Genomic DNA, 21,489 nt, shown 5'->3' with positions numbered 1-21,489 from the left:
ATAATTGTACTATTACTATAGTCCAAGGATTCCCTGTTTGTGTTGCACAATGCAACAATTTTTTTTCAATTTTTATTTCTAAAAATATATATGCAATCTAAAAATTTCTCCTTTAGCTACATACAAACATATAATTCAGTGCTGTTAATAATGTTTATGTGTTACTCTTACCACCATTCATTAGCAAAATTATTTTCCATCACCCCAAATAGAAACTTGTATAATTAAGCATTTACTTCCCTTTCCATATTCCCACGACTGAACCTGAAAACCTATATTCCAGTTTCTGAATCTGTGAATTTCCTTATGCTAATGACTTCATAACCTTGAGATCATACAATATTTATCCTTTTTTATAATTAACTTTTATTTTTAAAAAAGCTTTAGATTACATAAATGTTGCATAAAAGATACGTTATTCTCATATGTCCCATTCCCTGCATCTTCCACACTTTCCCAAATTATCAACATCCTTCATTAATGCGGTACATTTGTTATAATTGATGAACCCATATTGAAGCATTTCTACCAATCCAGTTTACATTATAGATTACACTTTTTTCTGCACAGTTTTGTAAGTTATGACAAAATATACAATGGCCTGTATCTGTCATTGCAATGTCGTGCAGGACAAATCCAACGTACCAAAAATGCCCCCATACTACAGCCAAACTTCCCTCTTCCATCCCTCAGAACCTCTGGTGGCCACTGCTTTTACATCATTGATAAGAGTTCTTCCATTGCTACAATAATAAATCTCTAGTAGAATAATAATATGTCTACATTAATCCATTGTTCATTCCAAGATCTTAAGGATTTAGGGATGGTGATGCCCACTCTGCTTCTAACTGAGAACGGGCTTAGATCCTATCATGAGATGATGAAGCCGTCTGGCTTGTAGATGCAGACACTCTCTGTTTCTTGAGGTGGGCATTGTCCATCATCATCTCCTTGTTAGTTGTCTTGGGTGAGTCCAGTGAACTGGAGAATGGGTATTGTAACTCTCCTGAAATTCAGGGCTCAACTGGCACATGGGCAAACCAAAAATTTAAGTCTCTGGGACATATATTTATCAAGTATAGTGCTAATTATGGTTTCAAATAAAAGGGGCAGAAAAGCCTGGTGTGGGGAACCTATAAATGAGTCTGACTCTGTTACACTCAGGAACATAAATTGCAAAGTAAGGCCCACTGAGAGGCTGCCAAAATCTGGAGCTGTCTGCCCTACTTCTAGTTTCTGGATATTTCTGGAGCCCTCAGGAGCCCCACTGTTTGAGGTATTGTTTACTGTGACAATCAATGAGATCCTGCAGAGACTTGCATAAACGAACCCATGGAATGATCTCTTGACTCACTATGAAATTTCTTAACCAAAAAAATTCTTTTGTATTTACCATTTCCCCTTTTGGTGAAGGTCTTTTTCCAGATGGATTGCTAGTTGGTGCTTGGTAATAATCCCAAGCCAGGGAGGCTCATCCCAGGAGTCATGCCTCATGAGGAGGGAAAATGGTGTGTTTATATGCTAAGTTTGGCTTAGAAAGAGGCCATATTTGGGCAACAAGGATGTTTTCAGGAGGTAACTCAGGTGCCGCAACCTGTGCTGGTGAACAGAGAACCTGAGGGAAGGTGACAGCACCTTAAGAAAGACACACAGAGAGAAAGACAAGTTTAGAGGGGACCAGGTGGCCCAAGGCCCCGAGCTGGCACCACAAGCTTTATTTAAAGCCATTAACTAGGTCACTGTTCTCAGAGCAGGGGCCTTGAAGCATAAAGTTTTTTGAGGAGGGTTTTCTTACAGTTTCTTCTTACCAGGTCATCCACTCTTTTCTGCTTACTTGCAGGTACAGATGAAGTTGGCCACACCCTCACTTCTCTGCACACATTGATCCTCCCTAGCAACATGGATATAGTTGAGCCCCACACATTACTTTGGGGACCCCTACACTTAGGCAGTATGTAATACTAGGTTAAATTTCAATTTGGCAAGTAAAGTTTCATTAGTACAATCACCATTGTCAAGAGCCTGGCATAATGGTCTGTCTTCCTTCACCAGACATTGCCCTTGCACTCAGGGATTCTTGCTGTCCTATTAGAGAATGTAGCAGAACTCCCCAGAATGGGAATTCAATATTCTTCAGTTATTGTGTATATCCCCACCCACTGAGACAATGTCCCATGAACACTTAAACATACTCATAGAAGCATGCCCCACATCACTGGTAACCTGCACCAGTGATCTTCCCCTGCCACTGCTGTGACCCTTCTATGATTTAGAACCCATCTAAAAATGAAGCCAACAAAACAACTGAAGGAAACTATTAAGAAAATGAAACAGCTTAAAAAGTAACCAGTAAAATACAAAAATATTGAGAACAATTTGAAATAATAAATCTTTTATAAAAAGTTTAGACATTGTCTCTATCATCTCTGAAAGATCTGTTGTCTGGTGACATTTTCTCCCATATAATCCCCGGGGCCCTTTTTTCCCCCCATTTTATCTTCAAATGAACTTTAGGATACAGAAAAGTCACATGAAGAATACAGATAATTCCCAGTTACTCAACATCCTCTCCCTTTTCCCCTCCCTAATAAAAAATTTTATGTGTGGATGGTATATTTGTTACAATTGATGTACATTATTGAAGCATTGCCACTTAACATGGTCAATGGTTTACATTATGGTTTACATTTTGGATCGTACACTTTTATAGGTTTTGATATAATTGAAGTAGCCTGTATTCATTATTACAAGATCAAGATTTCACAGCAACCATTCTAGTGGGTGTGAACTGGAATCTCATTGTGCTTTTGATTTGCATTTACCTAATGGCTAATGGTGCTGAGCATTGTTTTTTTGTTTGTTTGGTTTTTTTTTTTGCTTTTTGGCAATTTGTATATTTATCTTGGAAAAATACCTATTCAAGAGTTCTCCCATTTTATATTTGGTTATCTTTTGGTCACTGCTGATTTTTCTTCTGTTGATCTTGCATATTACCACTTTGCGGAGTACACATATTAGTTCTGACAGCCTTGTGACATTTTCTGGATGTTTCTGTATATAGGTTTATGTCATCTGCAAATAGGGAAAGTTTTACTTCTTCCTTTGCAACTTGGTTGCCTTTTATTTATTTTTCTTAACTAATTGCTCTGTCAAGGATTTCCAGTACAATGTTGAGTAACAGTAATATCCATGACTATCCTTGTGTTATTCCTAATATTAGAACAAAACTTTTAACCTTTACTATTATGTTTTTTGAAGAGATTTTCTTATATTCTCTTTATCACGTAGAAGTCTCCTTTTAGTTCAAGTTTTCTATTGATTTTACCTTGAGGGAGGGATTGCTTGATTTTTTAAAATGTCTTTTTGCAACAATTGAGATTATTATGTGTCTTATTTACCATTGTTTTCTTAAATCAATTTCTTATATTGAACCATCTTTCCTTTTCTGGGATAAACATCACTTTCTCTTGGTGTATAATGCTTTAATGTATTTTTGAAGTTGAGTTACGAGCATTTTACTGAGGAGTTTTGCATCTATTATCATGAGGTATAGTAATATTGGTAAGTTTCCTTTTTATCATGTCTTCATTTGTCTTTGGTATAAGGGTGAATTGATCTTATAGAAAGAGCAAAAGTAGTTCATTTTTCTTATATTGTTTGAAGAGTTTTACCAGGAATTGTGTAAATTATTCCTGGAATGTTTGGTCAAATTCACCTGTAAAGCTATGTGGTTTTGGACATATATTTTGGGGGGAGATTTTTGATTAGTGATTCAGGCTGTTTCCTAACTATTGGTCTGCATGGATCTCCTATTCTTTTTTTATTTCCGTAGTCCTTATCTTACATTTGGTGTGTTTTTCCCCCAACCAACCCTATTATTATTTTTTTAAATATATTTTTTATTGCAGAAGTTGTAAACTTATGGAACAATCATGCACATGTGCAGAATTCCCAAACAACACCTCCAGCAACACACCACACTGTAGTGGAACATATGCTACAGATAAGATAATATCATCTGATTGTTCCCATGTCCATAGTGTACACTTGGCTCACATATTCCATACTGCCTCATTATCAACACAGTACATCTTTCACATAGATGCAAGAATATTATATTATTACTACTAACCAAGGTCCATAGGTCACTCCAGCTGGACTTTACCCATGCTTTTCCTCATTCACAACACCCTGCAGTAATGATGCACATTTGCTCAAGCTGACCATGGACACTCTTGCATCAGGACCATCAACCACAATTCTCATCCATTTCTTGGTTTACTGTGCTATTCAGTTCTTAGATTATTCTCTAGCATTCTGTCAGTTGGCATTTGCATATCTAGATTAACATTTTCAGCCACATTCCCACTTATAAACTAGCTGTTACTATGTGTTACCATCCACTCTATACATTTCCGCACATTTACAGTAAAGCTAATTAAAACTTCTACATACATTAAACATCAGTAGTCCATCCCAGTCCTCTTATCTCCTTTAAGAACCCACCACCTACCTCCAGGTCTTGAAGATATTTTCCTACAATTTCTTCCAGAAGTTTTATGGTTCTTGCTTTTATTTTAGGTTTTTGATCCATTCTGAGTTAATTTTTGGGTAAGATATGAGATAGGGGTCCTCTTTTCTTCTTTTGGCTATGGATATCCAATTCTTTCAGCACCATTTGTTCAATGGACTGTTATGCCTGAGCTGAATGGGTTTGGCAGGCTACTCAAAAATCACTTGACCATACATGTGAGGGTCTGTTTCTGAACCATCAGTTTGGTTCCATTGGTCTATGTGCCTGTCTTTATGCCACTACTATGCTGTTTTTAACACTATAGCTTGGTAATATGATTTAAAGTCTGGAGTTGAGAGTTCACATTTCCTTTTTATGATGTTTCTGGCTATTCAGGACCCCTTACCCTTCCAAATAAATTTGATGATCTTTTTTTCAATTTTTTAAAATGCTGGTGGAATTTTTATTGGGATTGTATGAATCTGTTAATCAATTTGAGTAAAATTGACATTTTAATGATATTTAGTCTTCCAATCCATGAGCATGGAATGTTCTTCTTGTTATTTAGGGCTTTTAAAATTTCTTTTAACATTGTGTGGCAGTTTTCTGAATACAAGTGCTTTACATCATTGGTTAAGTTTATTCCTGACTATTTAAATTTTATCTGTCATATTTTATTTTCACCACTCTTTTGACACTTTTAGTTACTTTTATTGGTATAATCATTTCTCAACTCTCTTCCAGGCCTATCTCTCCTGTCTTTTCTTTTTAGGTTTTAGCACAACCATAAGTATTTCCTGAAAATTGGGTCTCTTGCTTAGAAATTTGCTCAGTTTCTATTAATCTGTGAATATGCTAATCTCACCCTCATTTTTGAAAGACAACCTTGCTGGATATAAGATTCTTGGCTGGAAGTTTTTCTCTTGTAGTATCTTAAATATATCAGGCCACTCTCTTCTTGCCTCCATGGTTTCTGGCTAGAGACCAGGACTTAATTTTATTGGGTATGCCTTATATGTTATGCAATGCTTTTCTCTTGCTCTTCTCAGAATTCTTTGTCTTTGGCATTTGACATTCTGATGAGTATGTGCCTCAGGGTTGGTCTATTGGATTTTTTTGGGTGGGAGTATGTTGTGCTTCTTGGACATGGATATCTATGTCCTTCAATAGAGTTGGGAAATTTTGTACCTTTATTTCTTCAAAAATACTTTCTGCCCCTTTTCTCTTCTCTTCTCCTTCTGGGACACCCAGGACACCTATGTTTGCATGCCATTTGCTGTCATTTAGTTCCCTGAGGCCTTGCTCAATTTTTTCTGTTCTTTCTTTTATCTGTTCTGTTGTATGTTCACTTTCAGAGGCCATTTCTTCAAGCTCACCAATCCTTTCTTCTACCTCCTCAAATATGCTATTACATGATTCCAATGCTTTTAAATTTTCATTTATTGCCCCTTTAATTCCCATAAGATCTGCTCTTTTTCTATGTATGCTTTCAAATTCTTAATATCATTAATCTCTTTAATCATCTCATTGAATTTATTAAGGAGATTTGTTTGAACATCTATGATTAGTTTCCTCAACTCCATTATGTCATCCAGAGGCTTATCTTGTTCCTTTAACTGGGTCATAGCTTCCTGTTTCTTGGAGTGGATTGTAACTTTTTGTTGGTGTCTTGGCATTTAACTTACTAGAGTATTTTATTCTGGGTGCAGTTTTTCTCTCTAGTTTAGGGCTTCCTATCATTTCTCCCTTGCTGGTTGTACGGTAGGAGGCAAACACGCAGTTGGTGCTGTAAGCCGTGTAGGCTCAAGCTTCCATCATTGTGCCAAGAACCAATGAAGCTTCTTCCAACTTTTTCCTTTGCCAGGAGTAGGGACAGAGTCACAGCTGTGTGGAATAATCCAAGCCATGCAGACCTAGACTGTCATTACCCAAAGAAACTGGTGAAGCTACACACACCTTTCTCCCCTGCCTGGGGTGGGGATGGAGCTGCAGGTGTGGGCAGCATTCAATACAGTGTGGGTACAAGATGACCACAGTTGCCCCAGTATACTTCCAGTTATTCAGTCAGTGCCAGTCAAATGTACTTGTACTTACCTGGATAGGCTTGTGCAGTTCCCACCAGCCTCCTCCCTGACAGAGGTAGGGCTGAAGCCTAGGCTAGGGCTGCAGGCCAATCTGGGTGAAAGAAACCAATTCCTACCATCAATGTGATTTTCAGTCAGACTGGTTTCCCCTCAGGCTGGGGGCGGCATCAAAATGGCAGTCACCAGCCTCCTTATCTTAGCCAGTCAAGTCTACCAATCAGTAGCTGAAATCAGCAACCAACTCTCAAGACCTCCCCTGTTTTTGAGAAATGGAGCTTCTTATTCCAGTCACAGAATAGCTCATGGGGCAGCTTGTGCCACCAGAGTAGGATAATCCCTGGCCTCTGAGACTTGGGTGGGAATTTCCCAGAGAGGCTGGCCCAGGTCACCACAGCTTCCTCCCTCTTGCAGGTGGCACTGGGGCCTAGGCTAGAGCTGCAATCTGACCTGGATGGAAAGAAGCTGGTCCCCATCAGCACTGTGCTTTTCAGACCACCCTGCTTCCTCTCGTGCCAGGCACAGAAATAAAGAGGGCAGCTCCCGACCTCTTTCTGATTTGGACAGCCTCAAACTTTAGCTGTTCTCAGGATTATACATTAGACCACGAATTTACTCATCAGTCTCTGAAGTTGTTGCCTGACCATCTCTTCCTCCCCTGTTTTTGGGAAGTGGAGCTTTCAATTCCAGCCACAGAACAGCTCCCAAGGTAGCTTTTGCCTCTGGTGGAAGATGGGCACTGGCCTCCATGGCGTTGAGCACTTTACTTAAGAGTCTTCTCTGCAGATGGGCAGTCTCCTCTTCTATTCCTTCAGGGATGTTGTAGGATGCTCTTCTGGCCTCCTGGAGCCCCCAAACAGGTGCTTCAGCAGCTCCAGATAACTCTGAGTGTTGACTAATCGTCCTGTAGCAGAAGCTGAATTTAGGAGCTCCTTACTCCACCACCATCTTGCTGTTTCTCACCTCTCCTATTCTTCTTGGGTCAGTGTAGGTTGTTTGTATCATTCTAGGAAATGTACATTTCATATAGGTTATGTAATTTTTTGGCATGCAGTTTTTCATACTATCCTCTTACAATGTTTTTCTCTTTGCAGTTGATAGTAAAGTCCCCTCCCGTTTCATTTCAGACTTTAGTTATTTGTGTACTTTCTTTCTATTTTTTTGTTATACTATGTAAAAGCTTGTCAATTTTACTGGTCTTGTCAAAGAATGAACTCCAACTTTTGACTTTGTTGACATTCTTCATTGTTTTATTATTCTCCATTTCATTTTTCTCTGCTCTAAAATTTGCTTTTTCCTCCTTACTCTTGCTTTGTGTTTAATTTTCTCTTCTTCATTTTTAGATCCTCCACTTATGAGGTGTTCTAACCGAACTCTTGAAGGTCATGGGTCAGAGCAGCTGCATGACTGAAGAATGTACCCAGCACTAAGACATAAACTTTATTGTGACTTGTGAACAGGAGAGGACCTTCGCTGGTGGTGGTCTGGCGAATAACGTTAGTACTCTGCAAAGTGGGAGGAAACTGAGGGACAATATAAGGTTTATGGAATGAATTATTTCCACAGGATAATTAGAACAGAGCTTCTGCTAGGGTCACATGGAGCACACAGTGGGCTCTGGTGGTGTTATCTCAGGAAAGACCTGTACCTCTTGAGGAGATATATACCATGGACACCTTGGCTCTTTTCCCTCTGGTGAGGTTTGTTAATTTTTAACTTATGTTCGGGTCACAAAGAAGGGGAGCCTGGGCCCTGGGCCCCCACAATCCACCCCCGTGCTAAAGCTTAGGTTGACCATAGGACATGGATTGCATCCCCATTCCACAGCAACAGTAGACCAGATAACAGAATAAATAGGAGTCTTCCAGCAAATGTAGTAGACTTACAAAACCATTTTGCCATGACTGAGAATGGGAATTAAACCATTTAGATAGGGGTCAATAGCTAATTTACCAATGTGCTGTATGTGCTCTTGCATATGATTTAAAGCTTGTGAAATATTTTGGGAGTGATCAGGAATATATACACAACATTCAACATTAATAAAGGGTGGCGGACTTGGCCCAGTGGTTAGGGCATCCGTCTACCACATGGGAGGTCCGCGGTTCAAACCCCGGGCCTCCTTGACCCGTGTGGAGCTGGCCCATGCGCAGTGCTGATGCATGCAAGGAGTGCCCTGCCATTCAGGGGTGTCCCCGTGTAGGGGAGCCCCATGTGCAAGGAGTGCACCCCTGTAAGGAGAGCTGCCCAGCACGAAAGAAAGTGCAGCCTGCCCAAGAATGGCGCTGCATACACGAAGAAAATGACACAACAAAATGACACAACAAAAAGAAACACAGATTCCCGTGCCGCTGACAACAACAGAAGCGGACAAAGATGACACAGCAAAATAGACACACAGAACAGACAACCAGGGTGGGAGGGAGGGGAGAGAAATAAATTAATTAATTTTTAAAAAAATTAATAAAGGCATAGGTTTCACCTTGTTAGCTGTAAGAATATGTAAAACTATTTTATTCTATAAAACTACCTTATGTAGTGGGAAAGATTCCTCATTTAGTAAGGAAATTGTTACTTTGGAATTATTATGAGCTTCAGCAGTGTTATTTGCTAAGATGGTTATTATTAATTTTTTTGGTGACAATTGTAACACTGCCTGGCACAAAAACAGCCAATGGATAAAACCCACAGGGAGTGCACTTTAATTTATTTGCAGCCTTGACTATTTTTCCAAGTGCTGGGAGTATGAGGTAATGAGTCACATAAAGTGGTGGTTACGTATGGCTATCTCCACATGCATTTTCCTGTTCAGGCAAAGTGACCAGTTTTGCCTGTAAGTCTATAGCCATCCTTTAGGGGAAGGATAAGCTCCAGTTAATGAGTGGTAGGCCTGCCACTGGAAAAGACTATCATTTTCTAAATTTTACAACTCAGGGGTAACCATTCTCCATCAAGGGTTCCCTCTTGTTATTCCGTGCAGACAGGGGTGATGCAATGTACTGTGACAGACTCAGCTGTTAACCAGCCTGATCCACTATGTACAGCATTTCCTAATAAAGGCCTGGGCTTATTTACCTGATCCTTTACAAGGAAAAATATATAATTATGTGTCTTGTGGAAAGATGGCAGCTGGATTTTAGTCTTAAATGAAAAGTTCTCCTTTCAAACTTGTCTATGGGTGCTATTCTCCAAGGCCAGCAAGGTGTTCCATGCTATCTAATTACAGAAGATTCAGTCCAAGGAAGATCAGTAGGTAGGTCTGTGCAAACCCAGCATTGGGTCCAATTTTGGGCCTGGTTTACTGCCAAAAGCCACTGCAGAAAGGCACTGGGGAGGGCCCTGTGGGCAAAAAGAAAGGCTCATGGGGAACAATAAGGGGGCAGCTGGTGCTGGCTTAAGAGCATACAGCCAGCATTCCCATTAGCAGAAAACCAAGTATCAGGCAAGGGATTCCCATGAGGAAACTTCCAATACCAGACATTTCCCCCTTGGAAATTCTCACCATTTCCTACGGTGATGTTAAGAACTAATTTAGGGAAGCAGACCTGGCCCAATTGGTAGGGCATCTGCTTACCACATGGGAGGTCTGCAGTTCAAACCCTGGGCCTCCTTGACCCATGTGGAGCTGGTGCATGCACAGTGCTGATGCGCTCAAGGAGTGCTGTGCCATGCAGGGGTGTCCCCAGCGTAGGGGTTTTCCCTGCGTAGGGGAGTCCTACGCGCAAGGAGTGCGCCCTGTAAGGAGAGCCACCCAGCGTGAAAGAAAGTGCAGCTTGCCCAGGAATGGCGCCACACACACGGAGAGCTGACACAACAAGATGATGCAACAAAAGAAACACAGATTCCCAGTGCCACTGATAAGGATATAAGCAGTCACAGAATAACACTCAGTAAATGGACACAGAGAGCAGACAACTGAGGGGCTGGGGGAGGAAGGGAAGAGAAATAAATAAAAAATAAATCTTTAAAAAAAAAAGAACTAGTTTAGGCATAAGGACAATCCACATAGACACACCTAGGTCCCCAGAGGGAATAAGAGACCCTAGGTTATGAATAAAGATTTTTACTGACATTTTTGTGAAAACTGTGGTCTTTTAACAATGTTTTGGGTGACTCCTATTCCCCTTGTGCTTAAGATTCCCAATCATTGAGGCTGCATAGGTCAGTACCATGGGCAGAGGAACTCATTTTTCCCAGTTTGTATGGTTTGAGGAATAGGCAACAACTGATTATTGCTGATACTATTTTGGGCTGTAGAGTGGCTGCCCTTTAACTTGTATTCTCAATGTCTTTGCACTGGTCCTGCTGTAAGTATTTCAAAGGGGTCAAAGCTGGATAGAGTTCCTTAGTCCATTGTTGTAAAGTTCCCTTACAACCTTTTATTTGTTCCTTTAAAAGCTACTCATTTTTTTTAATAAGGCTTCTGTCAGTGGTGTTATAGGGTAAATGGGAAGTCCAAGCAACATCTTGGTACGTTGCCCAGGACTGCAGAGGTGACTGGTGAATGGAGTTCCCTGGCCACTGGCAATGCCAACAAGAGTCCTGTGTCAAAGGACATGCATAGGTGATGTCCACAAGCTGCTGGTGAGTGATAGGCAGCTGGAACTGTTCGGCTAAGTACCACACGGTCAGTAACCACAATGTCTGCTTTTTTTAATAGAGTTATTCTGCTGCTTCAATAGTCTCAACGTTATGGCTCCAGAATTTCCCAAGGACATCTGCATCAACATTCCTCAGAGGGTGTTAGAGGAGTGGGCAGGGACGAATTAGTTACCTCTTGCCACTGGCACAAATTCCAGATGGCCTCCCACAGATCTCTCCCCCACAGTAGGCAGCCTATGACATTCTGTGTTCCTGTTTCCAAGTTGTCACCCAGGTATATACTGTGCAAATATGAGTACAGAGAGCGTGTTCTAGGGCTTGTGTACTATGACCCTCCACATGGCTCTCAATACAGCCCACTGACTGCTTTCCATGGTGCTCTTTTCCGACAAAATACTTTCAGTGCTGAGCTGCACTGCCACAGACCTCCACACAGGAGGCTGTCCACTAGCCAAAATGTCCATGTACCATGCGTTCACTGAAAATGTTCCTTTGCCTTCTTCAGTGGGCACTTTAATGGCCACCTTGGGGGGAGGTTATAACTTGGGTCAAAGAATGTTTACATAAGACACTCGGCCTAGGATCTCATGCAATTCAGTACCTAAAGGGCTAGAATTGAAGACACTGTGCTGTAACACTTTGTAAAGGTACTTAATTGTGTACTGCCCAAGCAAGGTTTGTTTGCAGTACCTGTGGTCCACCCCTGGATAGGGGTTGCAGTCTTCAGGATGACTGGCATTTTTGGGTTAAACTTTCCCCTTGAAACAAAATGTTGTATGCTCCATATAGTTGCTTCTCTAAGGAACTATTTTGTAAATTAGCCCTTTTCCATAATTGTGACCAAAACTGAAAGGGTACAAACCCTACCCAAAGCCAATGTCAGTGTTGGCCACATCCAGTTGATAGGGTAAGTCACTGTCCACCCACCTCAGTCCTAGTGCCTCCTGTGCTATTGCCCTCTTCACTTCTTCCAAAGCAGCCTGGTGGTTGTCTTCCCATTTCCGTGGTTGAACTTCTCTGATTAGCATATAAAATGGCATTAATATTTGGGCTAAATGAGGGATGAATGGTATCCAATATCAAAACAACTCAGAAAACCCATTAATTGTTTTGTAGTTTGTAATGTGGGAAAACACTGTACTTTATTGATTACAAAAGAGGGTATAGCTTTTGTCTTACCTGACCAAAGAACACCAAAGAATTTGACATAGCAGCCAGGGCCTTGCAGCTTATCCCAACTGATTGCCCATCCCCAGCTTTCAGGGTGGGATATTATTGTATCTCGTGCTTCTTTTTTTTTTTAATTACAAAAGAGAATTACTGATTATTATAATGTCATCAATATAATAAAGGTAACAGCTATAGGTTTCTACCTGTGACCAGATCTTTTGTGAAGAGGCCATGACAGATGGTTGGACTGTGCACAGAGCCTTGTGGAAGCACCGTAAAAGTCCATTGTTGGCCTTCGCACATGAAGGCAAATACAGACATGTTTGAATTGTCTAAGGAGATACTAATGAAAGCATTAGCAGGATCTAAAACAAAGTGATAGTGACATAACTGGTTCTAATTTCTTGCTTTAAACCAGCAATATTTGGGACTGCTGCATACAGTGGTGGTGATACTTTATTTATTTCATGATAACCTACTGCCATGCACCGTGTTCCAGTCAGGCATCCATACTGGGCATACACCATCTGTCAAGTATCAATGATGGACAGACACAATATTGCAGCACTGAGAGCATTTTTAAGGAAAATTACCTTTATTTACACTTACTATACAACTCCTAAAACCACTCCTCATCCCCCACCAAGGGACTCATGTTCACATTGGAAAGGCTTTGAAGGCCCTCACTGCCCTCCCCACAATCTCTAGAACTGCCAAGGAACAGCAGTAGGACCAGGAAGAAGCATTTAGAGTCATTTGGTTAAAGCAAGATGAAATCTACTCTGGGGATCCACAAAGGAAGGTCTGATATGTGGAGAATTTGGTTCCACTGCTCCCTATTCTCTGCATCGGGGCTTCTTCTTTCTGTCATCTAAAAGTTGGTCACACCTTCTCTTTGGAGGCTGAGAAGACTGACTTGCACCCAGAGCCACAGTGTGCCTCCCAGAGGCCCCAAAGTCAGCTCTGAGGTGGGATTTGCTTTCAGCTGAAGATGAACCTTCCACTAAAGCTGTGCTTGGAGGCTTGGCATCAGGATGAGGAGTTTGGTTGTGACCTCTTTTCACAGACGATACAGACAGGGATGCTCCACAGGCTCCCTTGACTCCAGAGGTATGACAGCCTGAGCGAGGGAGGGGACTCTTGACAAGTCCCCATGGCAGAAGATGATGTCGTGGTGCCAAGAGGAATGCAAGGCTGGGGAGCTCCTCATCTTCCTCTTCATTGGACCCATCTGTGGGCTTGGATTTTGTACTTATAGGATAGGTTTCTTGAAGAGCCACATGATCTCTTCTTCTGAATCTAGGGGAAGAGTGTCTTTGGTGTTGGTGAGGGTAGGAGATTTGTTTCTTTATGATTTGGGGATCCTCTTGACTCCGTGGAGAGACAGCAATGTCTTTAGGGAGGTCCAGGTTATTGTCTGCTCTGCCATCCAAATGTAGGGCATCACTGTTGACTTTAACCCCTAGAAGCTGGCCGTGGTCAGCTTTATTCTCTGCACCATTGCTAGACTTGCACATGGAAGAAACTGAGCCCAATCCAGGTATGTCATAACTTGGAGGCACTTCCACACCCTCTACATCTTTAAAGGACAGGAGACGCTTCTCAACCAGCTGTGTCAAGGAAATAGACAATTAATGACTCACATGAGGTGGCTGAATGGGTGATGGAGATGATTGCACTTGGGCAGAAGGCATGTAGGTTTTGTATACATATACTATAGCTAATTCTGCCCATCTTCCTATGCATTATTCCCAAACTTTTAGTCCTAGCCACTCCTACCCCACACCTCTCCATAGTTTCCTCCCTACTGGTTCTCCACTTGTCCCCACACCTTCAGCTGTTATTCTCCAGAAGCCATGCCCCTCAAGACAAAATAGGGTAAACAACGTCATTTGGATTACATGTTGTGAGGTTCCCTCCCACCCTTGTTGTACCTGGGTGGGTGTGAGTCCTTCCTCTTGCTGCAACTCCTCTGTTAGAGACAAGAAGTCTATATGTGCTCCTGGGGAAAGCAATTCTGCGAGGAATCGAGGGTGAATGACAGCCTCCACCTGGGAACAGTAATAAAAGGGGATTGAACATCAAACACTTTGTCCCTTCCCCAGCGATGATATTTTTACATGTTCATTTTATATTTGCTAGAGCTGATGTACCAATATTGAAACATAGCTTTCAAACATGGTTCCATTTTGGTTTACGTTATGGTTTATATTTTAGACTACACAATTTTCTGAATTTTTAGTTATGTTTTACATTATGGTTTACATTTTAGCCTATAGGCTTTTATACATTTTTGGTGTAATTTACATTACCTATACCCATCATTGCATGATTTTGTGGAACACTTCCATTGCCCCACAGTTACCCTGATTCCATCTATTCAATACCTTGTTCCCCCTCCCATCAGGGGTCACAGGGCCAATCAATCTTCATTACTTGAAGGACCATATTCAGATACTTGCAATATTGTTGAGGGCTTGACATACTCTACTGCCCTAATCCATTGGGAACCACCATTTCTCTTGAGAGATACAGTTCCCACTGTTTGAGAACATTAGTCCTCCCCAGTACGTGGGTACACCTTAACACTCATTGTATGGGTCTCCACCCAATGATATAACCCACTCTGACCAAATGAGTACTCACACACTCCCTAGAAGCCTGCCTGTGTCAGATGTTCCCCCTTAAGCATCTTAAACAGGACCCCAGAGACAGCCAAAGTAGATTCAACCCCAGGTACTGGTTCTCCTGAGGGCTACAGAGACCCACAGTTTCTATAGTCATGGCATTTGGCTCTGGAGTTCACTGTCATTCAGCTGGCCCTACTTTGGAGTTTGTGTTCCTGAGTGTGATGGAGTTGGACTCAGATGTGACTTTTCTACACATGCCTCTTCTGTCACTTTTACTGAACCTGTGGTTGTCACTGGGTTGGTGTATACTCAGGAGACCTGAACCTCTGGACTGTCCATGTGGCAGCTGTGCCCTGAGCCTCAGCAGATTTGCATCTCTACCCTCTGGTTCATTGGACTTACCCTAGTCAACCAACAGGGAGGTGAAGAAGGTCGACGAGCACACCAGGGAGCCAAGAGTACCTACAACTGCCTGCAGGAGAATTGCACCAATCTTCCATGTGGAATCTAAGCCTCTTCTCAATATAGAGGTGGAGTGGACATAGCCATCCCAGGGTGCACAGGATGGAGGAATAGAGTATGGATTAGAGTGAACTTACTGATTTTCTAGTATGGAACTATTGTGATTATTAATAGAAGGAACTGTAACAATGATGTGGAGAAAGTGGCCCTGGTAGCTGCTCGGGGTAGGGAGAGGAAAGAAGAGAAATGATGTGGCGGCATTTTCAGGACTTGGAGTTGTCCTGGGTGATACTGCAGGGACTATTGCTGGACACTGTATGTACTGCCATGGCCCACTGGGTGGACTGGGGGAGAGTATAAGCTACAATGTAAACCATTATCCATGTGGTGCAGCAGTGTTCCAAAATGTATTCACGAAATGCAATGAATATGCCATGATGATGAAAGACGTTGATGTGGGAGGAATGTGATAAGGGGGGTGGAGGGTATATGGGGAACTCATATATTTTTTTAATTTAATTTTAAAAAAAAATAAAGAGGGGGAAAAAATAAATAAAACACCATAAGATGTTGGGAAGAAATAAATAAAATGAAATCTTTTTTTTTTTAAAAAAGGACATTTGGATTGTTTCCATTTTGGGGTTATTACAAATAAAGCTGATAACAGGAAATAATGAATGAAAGAATGAATAAATGAATAAATAAATAAGTAAGTAAATAAATAAATAAATAGAAGGGGATTGAGCACCGTTGAGAAAGAGCCACCTGTCTCTTTTGGAAGTAGGAGGGAAAACATTGACACTGCACCTCAATCTGCAATCTGTGGATGTTTTGGACGATGACCTCCACCAGCTACACAAATACACACACACACATGCACACACACACAAACACACACACAAAGACTCAAAAACACATACATGCACAGACTGCACACTGCTCATGAGATAAGGAATAGACGCAAGTTTCGACAGACTGGGAAAGAAGCACAGAGCTAAATGTGCTAACAGAGCTAAAACTAGGGAATTTGCTAGACACCACACCTAAAATCCACCCACCTTGGTGATGAAGTCTTCCTCTGCACACAGCTGGTCGATGTAGCTGAGGAGATCCGGGTCTGCATACATTCCATCGTCTTCCTGCTGTCCATGTTCTTCCTCTTCCCATTTTCCATCTTCCCCCTCAGAGGCTGGGTGCACGGGCCCTGCCAGCCCATCCATGAGGTCAATGTACTCCTTTACAGCTTCAGGTGGGATCTCCTTGGGGGCCTTTGTCTTCACAGTCCGCTGGTGTCTGCGTTGTCTCTGCCTGGAAACCTCAGCCTTGAAGGCTGACCTTTTTGGAATGGGCACTAAAGGTAGGGGCAGAAATCAAGAAGTGAAAGTGGCATGAATCTCCAATTTTAATCTGCCAACCATATATTGGTTAGAGCAATATTTCAGAGACAGGAAATGCTCCCACTTCGTTCAAGCTAATCTGAAACTATATGGACATTTATAGGATAAAATTTAAGAGATGAATGATCTTAGAGACAGTTTCTGTACAAGATAGAGAGGAACTTCTGACATTCAAAGACATCCCCTCATCCATCCCATAATCATCAGGAATATTATATAAATGTGTCCCTTTTGACAGTCAAGATGAGAGCGTAGTTATGACACCTGAGAAAATTGACCTAGCCCATGACAAGAGGTATCTTGATGGGTTTCTCTGTTTGAAATACAGAAGGTGCATCATGAAGGGAATATAGCACATGTGAGTCCTATTGCCTTCCCTCTGTCCCCTTTGGGCCTTGTCTTCTGTTGGAATGTGGTGAGCCATACCTGGCTTTTGGCCTTCCACAGTGCCTGGGGGCATCTGTGGATGAAGATTTGGAGGGGCTGGTGGTGGAGGGTGCTGGAAACCATTCCTCTCCTCCAACATCTGAATCTGCCTCTCTTCTTCCATTTCAAACTCTTTGAACCTAGCATGGGAAGAAGGCACAAGCAGTGTTGAGAAGGTGGCCTGGCCTACTGTGATGCCTAGAAAAAGAGATCAGCACCAACAATAGGGGAAACAAAAGTGTCCTTGGTGGGTTATCATGGTCTTGGATAAGTGCTTTTCCAAGAGGGGTGTTACTTCCAGCAGTACAACCACAGTTTTGGGGTACTTCATGAGGTCATCACATCATCCCTTCACCAACAACAAAACTCATCATCACTAAAGGGGAATGTAAAAAAAATGAATGAATCCAGTACTTTGTAGATTTTCAAGGTCGTGTCTATAGGTTGTAATTGCTCGAGTATACGCTCTCTTTACCTAGGATCCAGTGGGTTAGTATAGGTTGTTGAATTAAATTAACCAGTGTGATATATGGCAGGATCACAAAGGTGGGCCACCACCCCCAAGTCAATGATGTCATAGCATAAACTATACAGATGAGCTGACAGTCCCAAACTGAGATCTGGGATGTTAATATTGTACATAAAGCAGGGATTGGTGACCAGATCTAAGAATCCGAGAACCTTGGAATAGTAAACCTAATGAAGAAATATTTGGAAAGAAAGTAGAAGGAAACATTATGGAAGGGATTCAATTTCCAATGCTGTAGTTTATTATTTATTTTTTTATTTTTTGTCATTGCATTGCATTTTTAGCCCAGGGTTTAAAATGCAGTCAAGGGTGAAAGACTTGTTCACAGGACATCTGAGACCCTGGCTTCCCCTAATTAACCTCATACAACTGTCTCATCTGCGATGACAGGGAGAAATTTGGGCATTATCTCGTGAGGAGAGGTGGGCCCAAAGTTCTATGCCAATAGGCTTCAGCTGCCCAGACACCCAGGCAGGCAGGAACCTGCCTTGTGGAGCATGTCATCACTGCATAGTACCTACAATCTGGAGGCTAAATGTCACCAGAATCTTCAGGAATTACCCCAACCCCATCCTAAGATCATAAGTTTAATGACATCTGCAGACCTAATATCAGAGAAAGGGTGAGCCTCCTATGAATGGAAGCTGAAAAAATGTCCCAGTACTAAAGGTGAGAGTGAGTGCATGGAGGAGTTCATCCTTCAATATCCAGGAAATACTGACCTAGTTGACACCCCCTGCTCTAAATATCCCTTCTATTGACAACCAACAATGCAAGACCCCTGTCTGACTTCATCCTCCTCCATCACACCCGGCCACAAAACCCCACAAATTAACAAGGATCCTGGGACTCACTTTGCTGCCATCTCGTAGTAGATCATCCGATCAAAATTGCTTGTGTGCCACCACTCCTGCACGGCCAGCTGCAGTCCTGCCTCCAGGGCCATGGTAGGCTTCCGACGGGCCAGCGATCGAAGCACTGGGCTAAAATTCCCCGTGTCAGTAATATTCTACATGCATCTCCTCCTACCCCTTCTGGCACCACCCAACAAACATCACCTGAACCCCATCATATCTATCTACCATCTGTCCCTTCATGTCCTCCTTGCAATGTGTACCCTGTGATTTTAAGTACATCTGCCTTAGACGATCCCTGGCTGAACATCAAATATCAATACTAGCATTCATTTCTGAAAGACCAGCTCGACGAAAGGATTATTTTGGAATCTCTGACTTCCCTTTCTATCTTCAATGGCACTGTGTATGGAATGAACTGGGAGAATACATTAGAAGCAATTTCTGCACATATACCCAGGAGTCAAAAGACTGAACATTTAAGCTAGATCCCAGATGACTACGAGTTGATCAGTACTTTGGAAAACAGAGCATCAGAATATGAAGAGAAGTTAATGTCCAAAGTCAAGTGTCATTGGAGCCCATGACCATGGAGAAAACCCTGGGCTGGTTCAAGATACAGCGGATCAGGCTGCTGACTGCATTTGAGAGTTTGCTCCAAGAGCTGAAGGTAGAGTGTTCAAGAATGTGGGAGCATCATTAAAACTGTTAAACTGGAAATTTGGAAGACTTCCTTGAATTTTTTACTGGGGAAGGGGATAATTTTAGGAGTTCCAAAATTGAAAAGCATTATTTAAATAAATGCAAGTGTCTTGTTGGTTGATATAGGCTTGTTGGCTGATATTGCAGTTGACACATAATTTTCCTGGGGGCAGTGCAGAGTAGAGACAGATGGCAGTTCTGGGTGTGAAAAGAGAAAACTATTATCATCACTAATGTTTCTTTCTCACAGTTACCACAGCCCATGGTCTTGGACCACATTCCTAATCATCCATTCACATTCTTTAGCTAGGATATTTTGCCTTTTTTGAGCTCTTTTCCTCTTCTTCTTTGTTCTTTCAAAATCTTAAAATAATAATAATGTAACAATAACAAAAACTAAGAATTATAATAATGAGAAAAAAAGACTAGTTATCATGTAATGAAGCAAAGCATGAGATGTTTAGTCTATGAAGCACTTAGTGTATTAGCTCATGTAACCATCTCAGCAATACTCTGAAATAAATGGAAGAAATTCTTACAGGTGAGATTACCAAGTGAGTTAACCTCTCCAGGATTACAAATTGAGTGAGGGGGAGCCCACGTATTTCATGACTATACAGTTTTTACCACTTTCCAGTTCTAACTGGAATTCTCCAGAACAATGTGGGTGGGGGCAAACTAGAGTGATTTGTCTGATCCCTGCACCCTCATCATCATCTCTGGATTTGGCTTTCTCTGGACAACACATGCTCAAGTCTTGTGCTGGAAGGTAGAGTGCAAGGGGAGGACTGTGATGTTCATAGTCACACTTCAATTCAAATCAAGTCTCCTCACTTTATCACAGGACACCTCTCTGATTGTTAGTTTTTATGTAAATGGTTACTAGGAAAATGATACAAAAGTAGAAAATGTCTGGACACCCAATATAGGGAGATTAGTATCAATTGCGATAGACACCTGAAAATAAGTCATAAGCTAGAAATATATCTTCTCTCATCATGACCTACTGTCAAGTATTTCTAGAGACCTTAACCTGGGGAATCCACCCCCTAGTCCTCTATATCTGAATGTTTCAAAACAGTCAAATGTGTCTCCAAGAGGAAGTCACTCACATGAGAAAGCAGGAAAGAGCTTCAGCATCAGGACTCAGGCGAATGTGCCTCCGGGCCAGGGACTTGAAGCGCTGCCAACGTCGGAAGTTCTGGTAAACACTCTTGGAATTACAGGAGTCATCTGTCGACTGCGTGCAGGGAGGACCACCCTCCCTGGAGGGCCCCTGTGGCCTGGAGAAAGCATTCCCTGGAGGAATACTGGGGGCCAGCTGGGCAGCTGGTGGTGGAGCTTGAGGAGGAAGGCCTGGGGTCCAGTCTCCCTCAGCAGCCTGGGTGCACCCCACAGCCAAGCCTGGGATAAAGGGCTCCCCAGCAGAGGCTCTCAACATCCCAGGAGGGGCATGCTGAGCACCCCCACAGAGGATCCTTGGGTCAGCCAAAATGTGGGGCATCTGAGGAAGGACAAAGGGCTGAGTAGGCGGGGGCTCTGCTGGTCCTCCTAGTTTTCTGATTTGGATAGTGATTTTGTCACCTCCAGTCCCACTGGTGACAAGGCCCCCATTTCCTGTCACCAACTGTGGCCTGGGCAAAGCAGGCAGCATCAGAGAGCTGCCAGGAAGGAAAGATGGATTCAAGACTGGGGGCGGGTGCTGCCCCCAGGGAGGTGGGTGTGGTGGGCCAGGAATGGGTGGGGGGATTGGCAGGGCAGTGATGGGATACAGGGAGGCTCCAGAGTTCATGGTCATGTCTGGTCCCAGCACTGGAGATGCTGTAGAGACAAGGAAATGCATATATTTAGAGGTCACAAAGGCTACACTCTTGAGGATATCAGGGACTGTCCTTTACTCATTAGGAAACTGATAGCTGGAAAATGTGCTTATTAAACATTTCTTCCCCTAAGCAGCTCTAGATCTACCCAGACATAACTAAGATAGTTTTCTATTAATCTAATCATAATAGTTACCCTTCATTCTTAGTTCCCAAAAGGACATTTACCAGACCATCCCAGTTCTGCCTACAGGAATAACAAGAATAAAATATCAGCTCAAAGCAAAACCACAGAATAGCATC

The 21,489-nt window shown here is 42.2% G+C and overlaps 1 protein-coding gene across 1 annotated transcript; it reads right to left on the bottom strand.

Annotated features, from left to right (window-relative positions):
- Window positions 1–13,202: 13,202 nt before the first annotated feature.
- On the bottom strand, window positions 13,203–20,870 carry LOC131279579 (NUT family member 2G-like). Its single transcript, XM_058302853.1, has 6 exons — window positions 20,479–20,870; window positions 18,665–18,793; window positions 17,282–17,421; window positions 16,517–16,809; window positions 14,301–14,417; window positions 13,203–13,976 (listed from the first exon to the last, which is right to left on the bottom strand). Exons 1-6 carry the CDS (start codon window positions 20,868–20,870, stop codon window positions 13,203–13,205), a joined length of 1,845 nt encoding a protein of 614 aa, XP_058158836.1.
- Between the last annotated feature and the right edge of the window lie 619 nt (window positions 20,871–21,489).

Source organism: Dasypus novemcinctus, chromosome 8, assembly GCF_030445035.2.
Source record: "Dasypus novemcinctus isolate mDasNov1 chromosome 8, mDasNov1.1.hap2, whole genome shotgun sequence".
In the NCBI taxonomy this organism is placed as follows: domain Eukaryota; kingdom Metazoa; phylum Chordata; class Mammalia; order Cingulata; family Dasypodidae; genus Dasypus; species Dasypus novemcinctus.
Note: the sequence above shows the minus strand (reverse complement) of the source record. Positions and strands in the feature narration are given on the sequence as shown.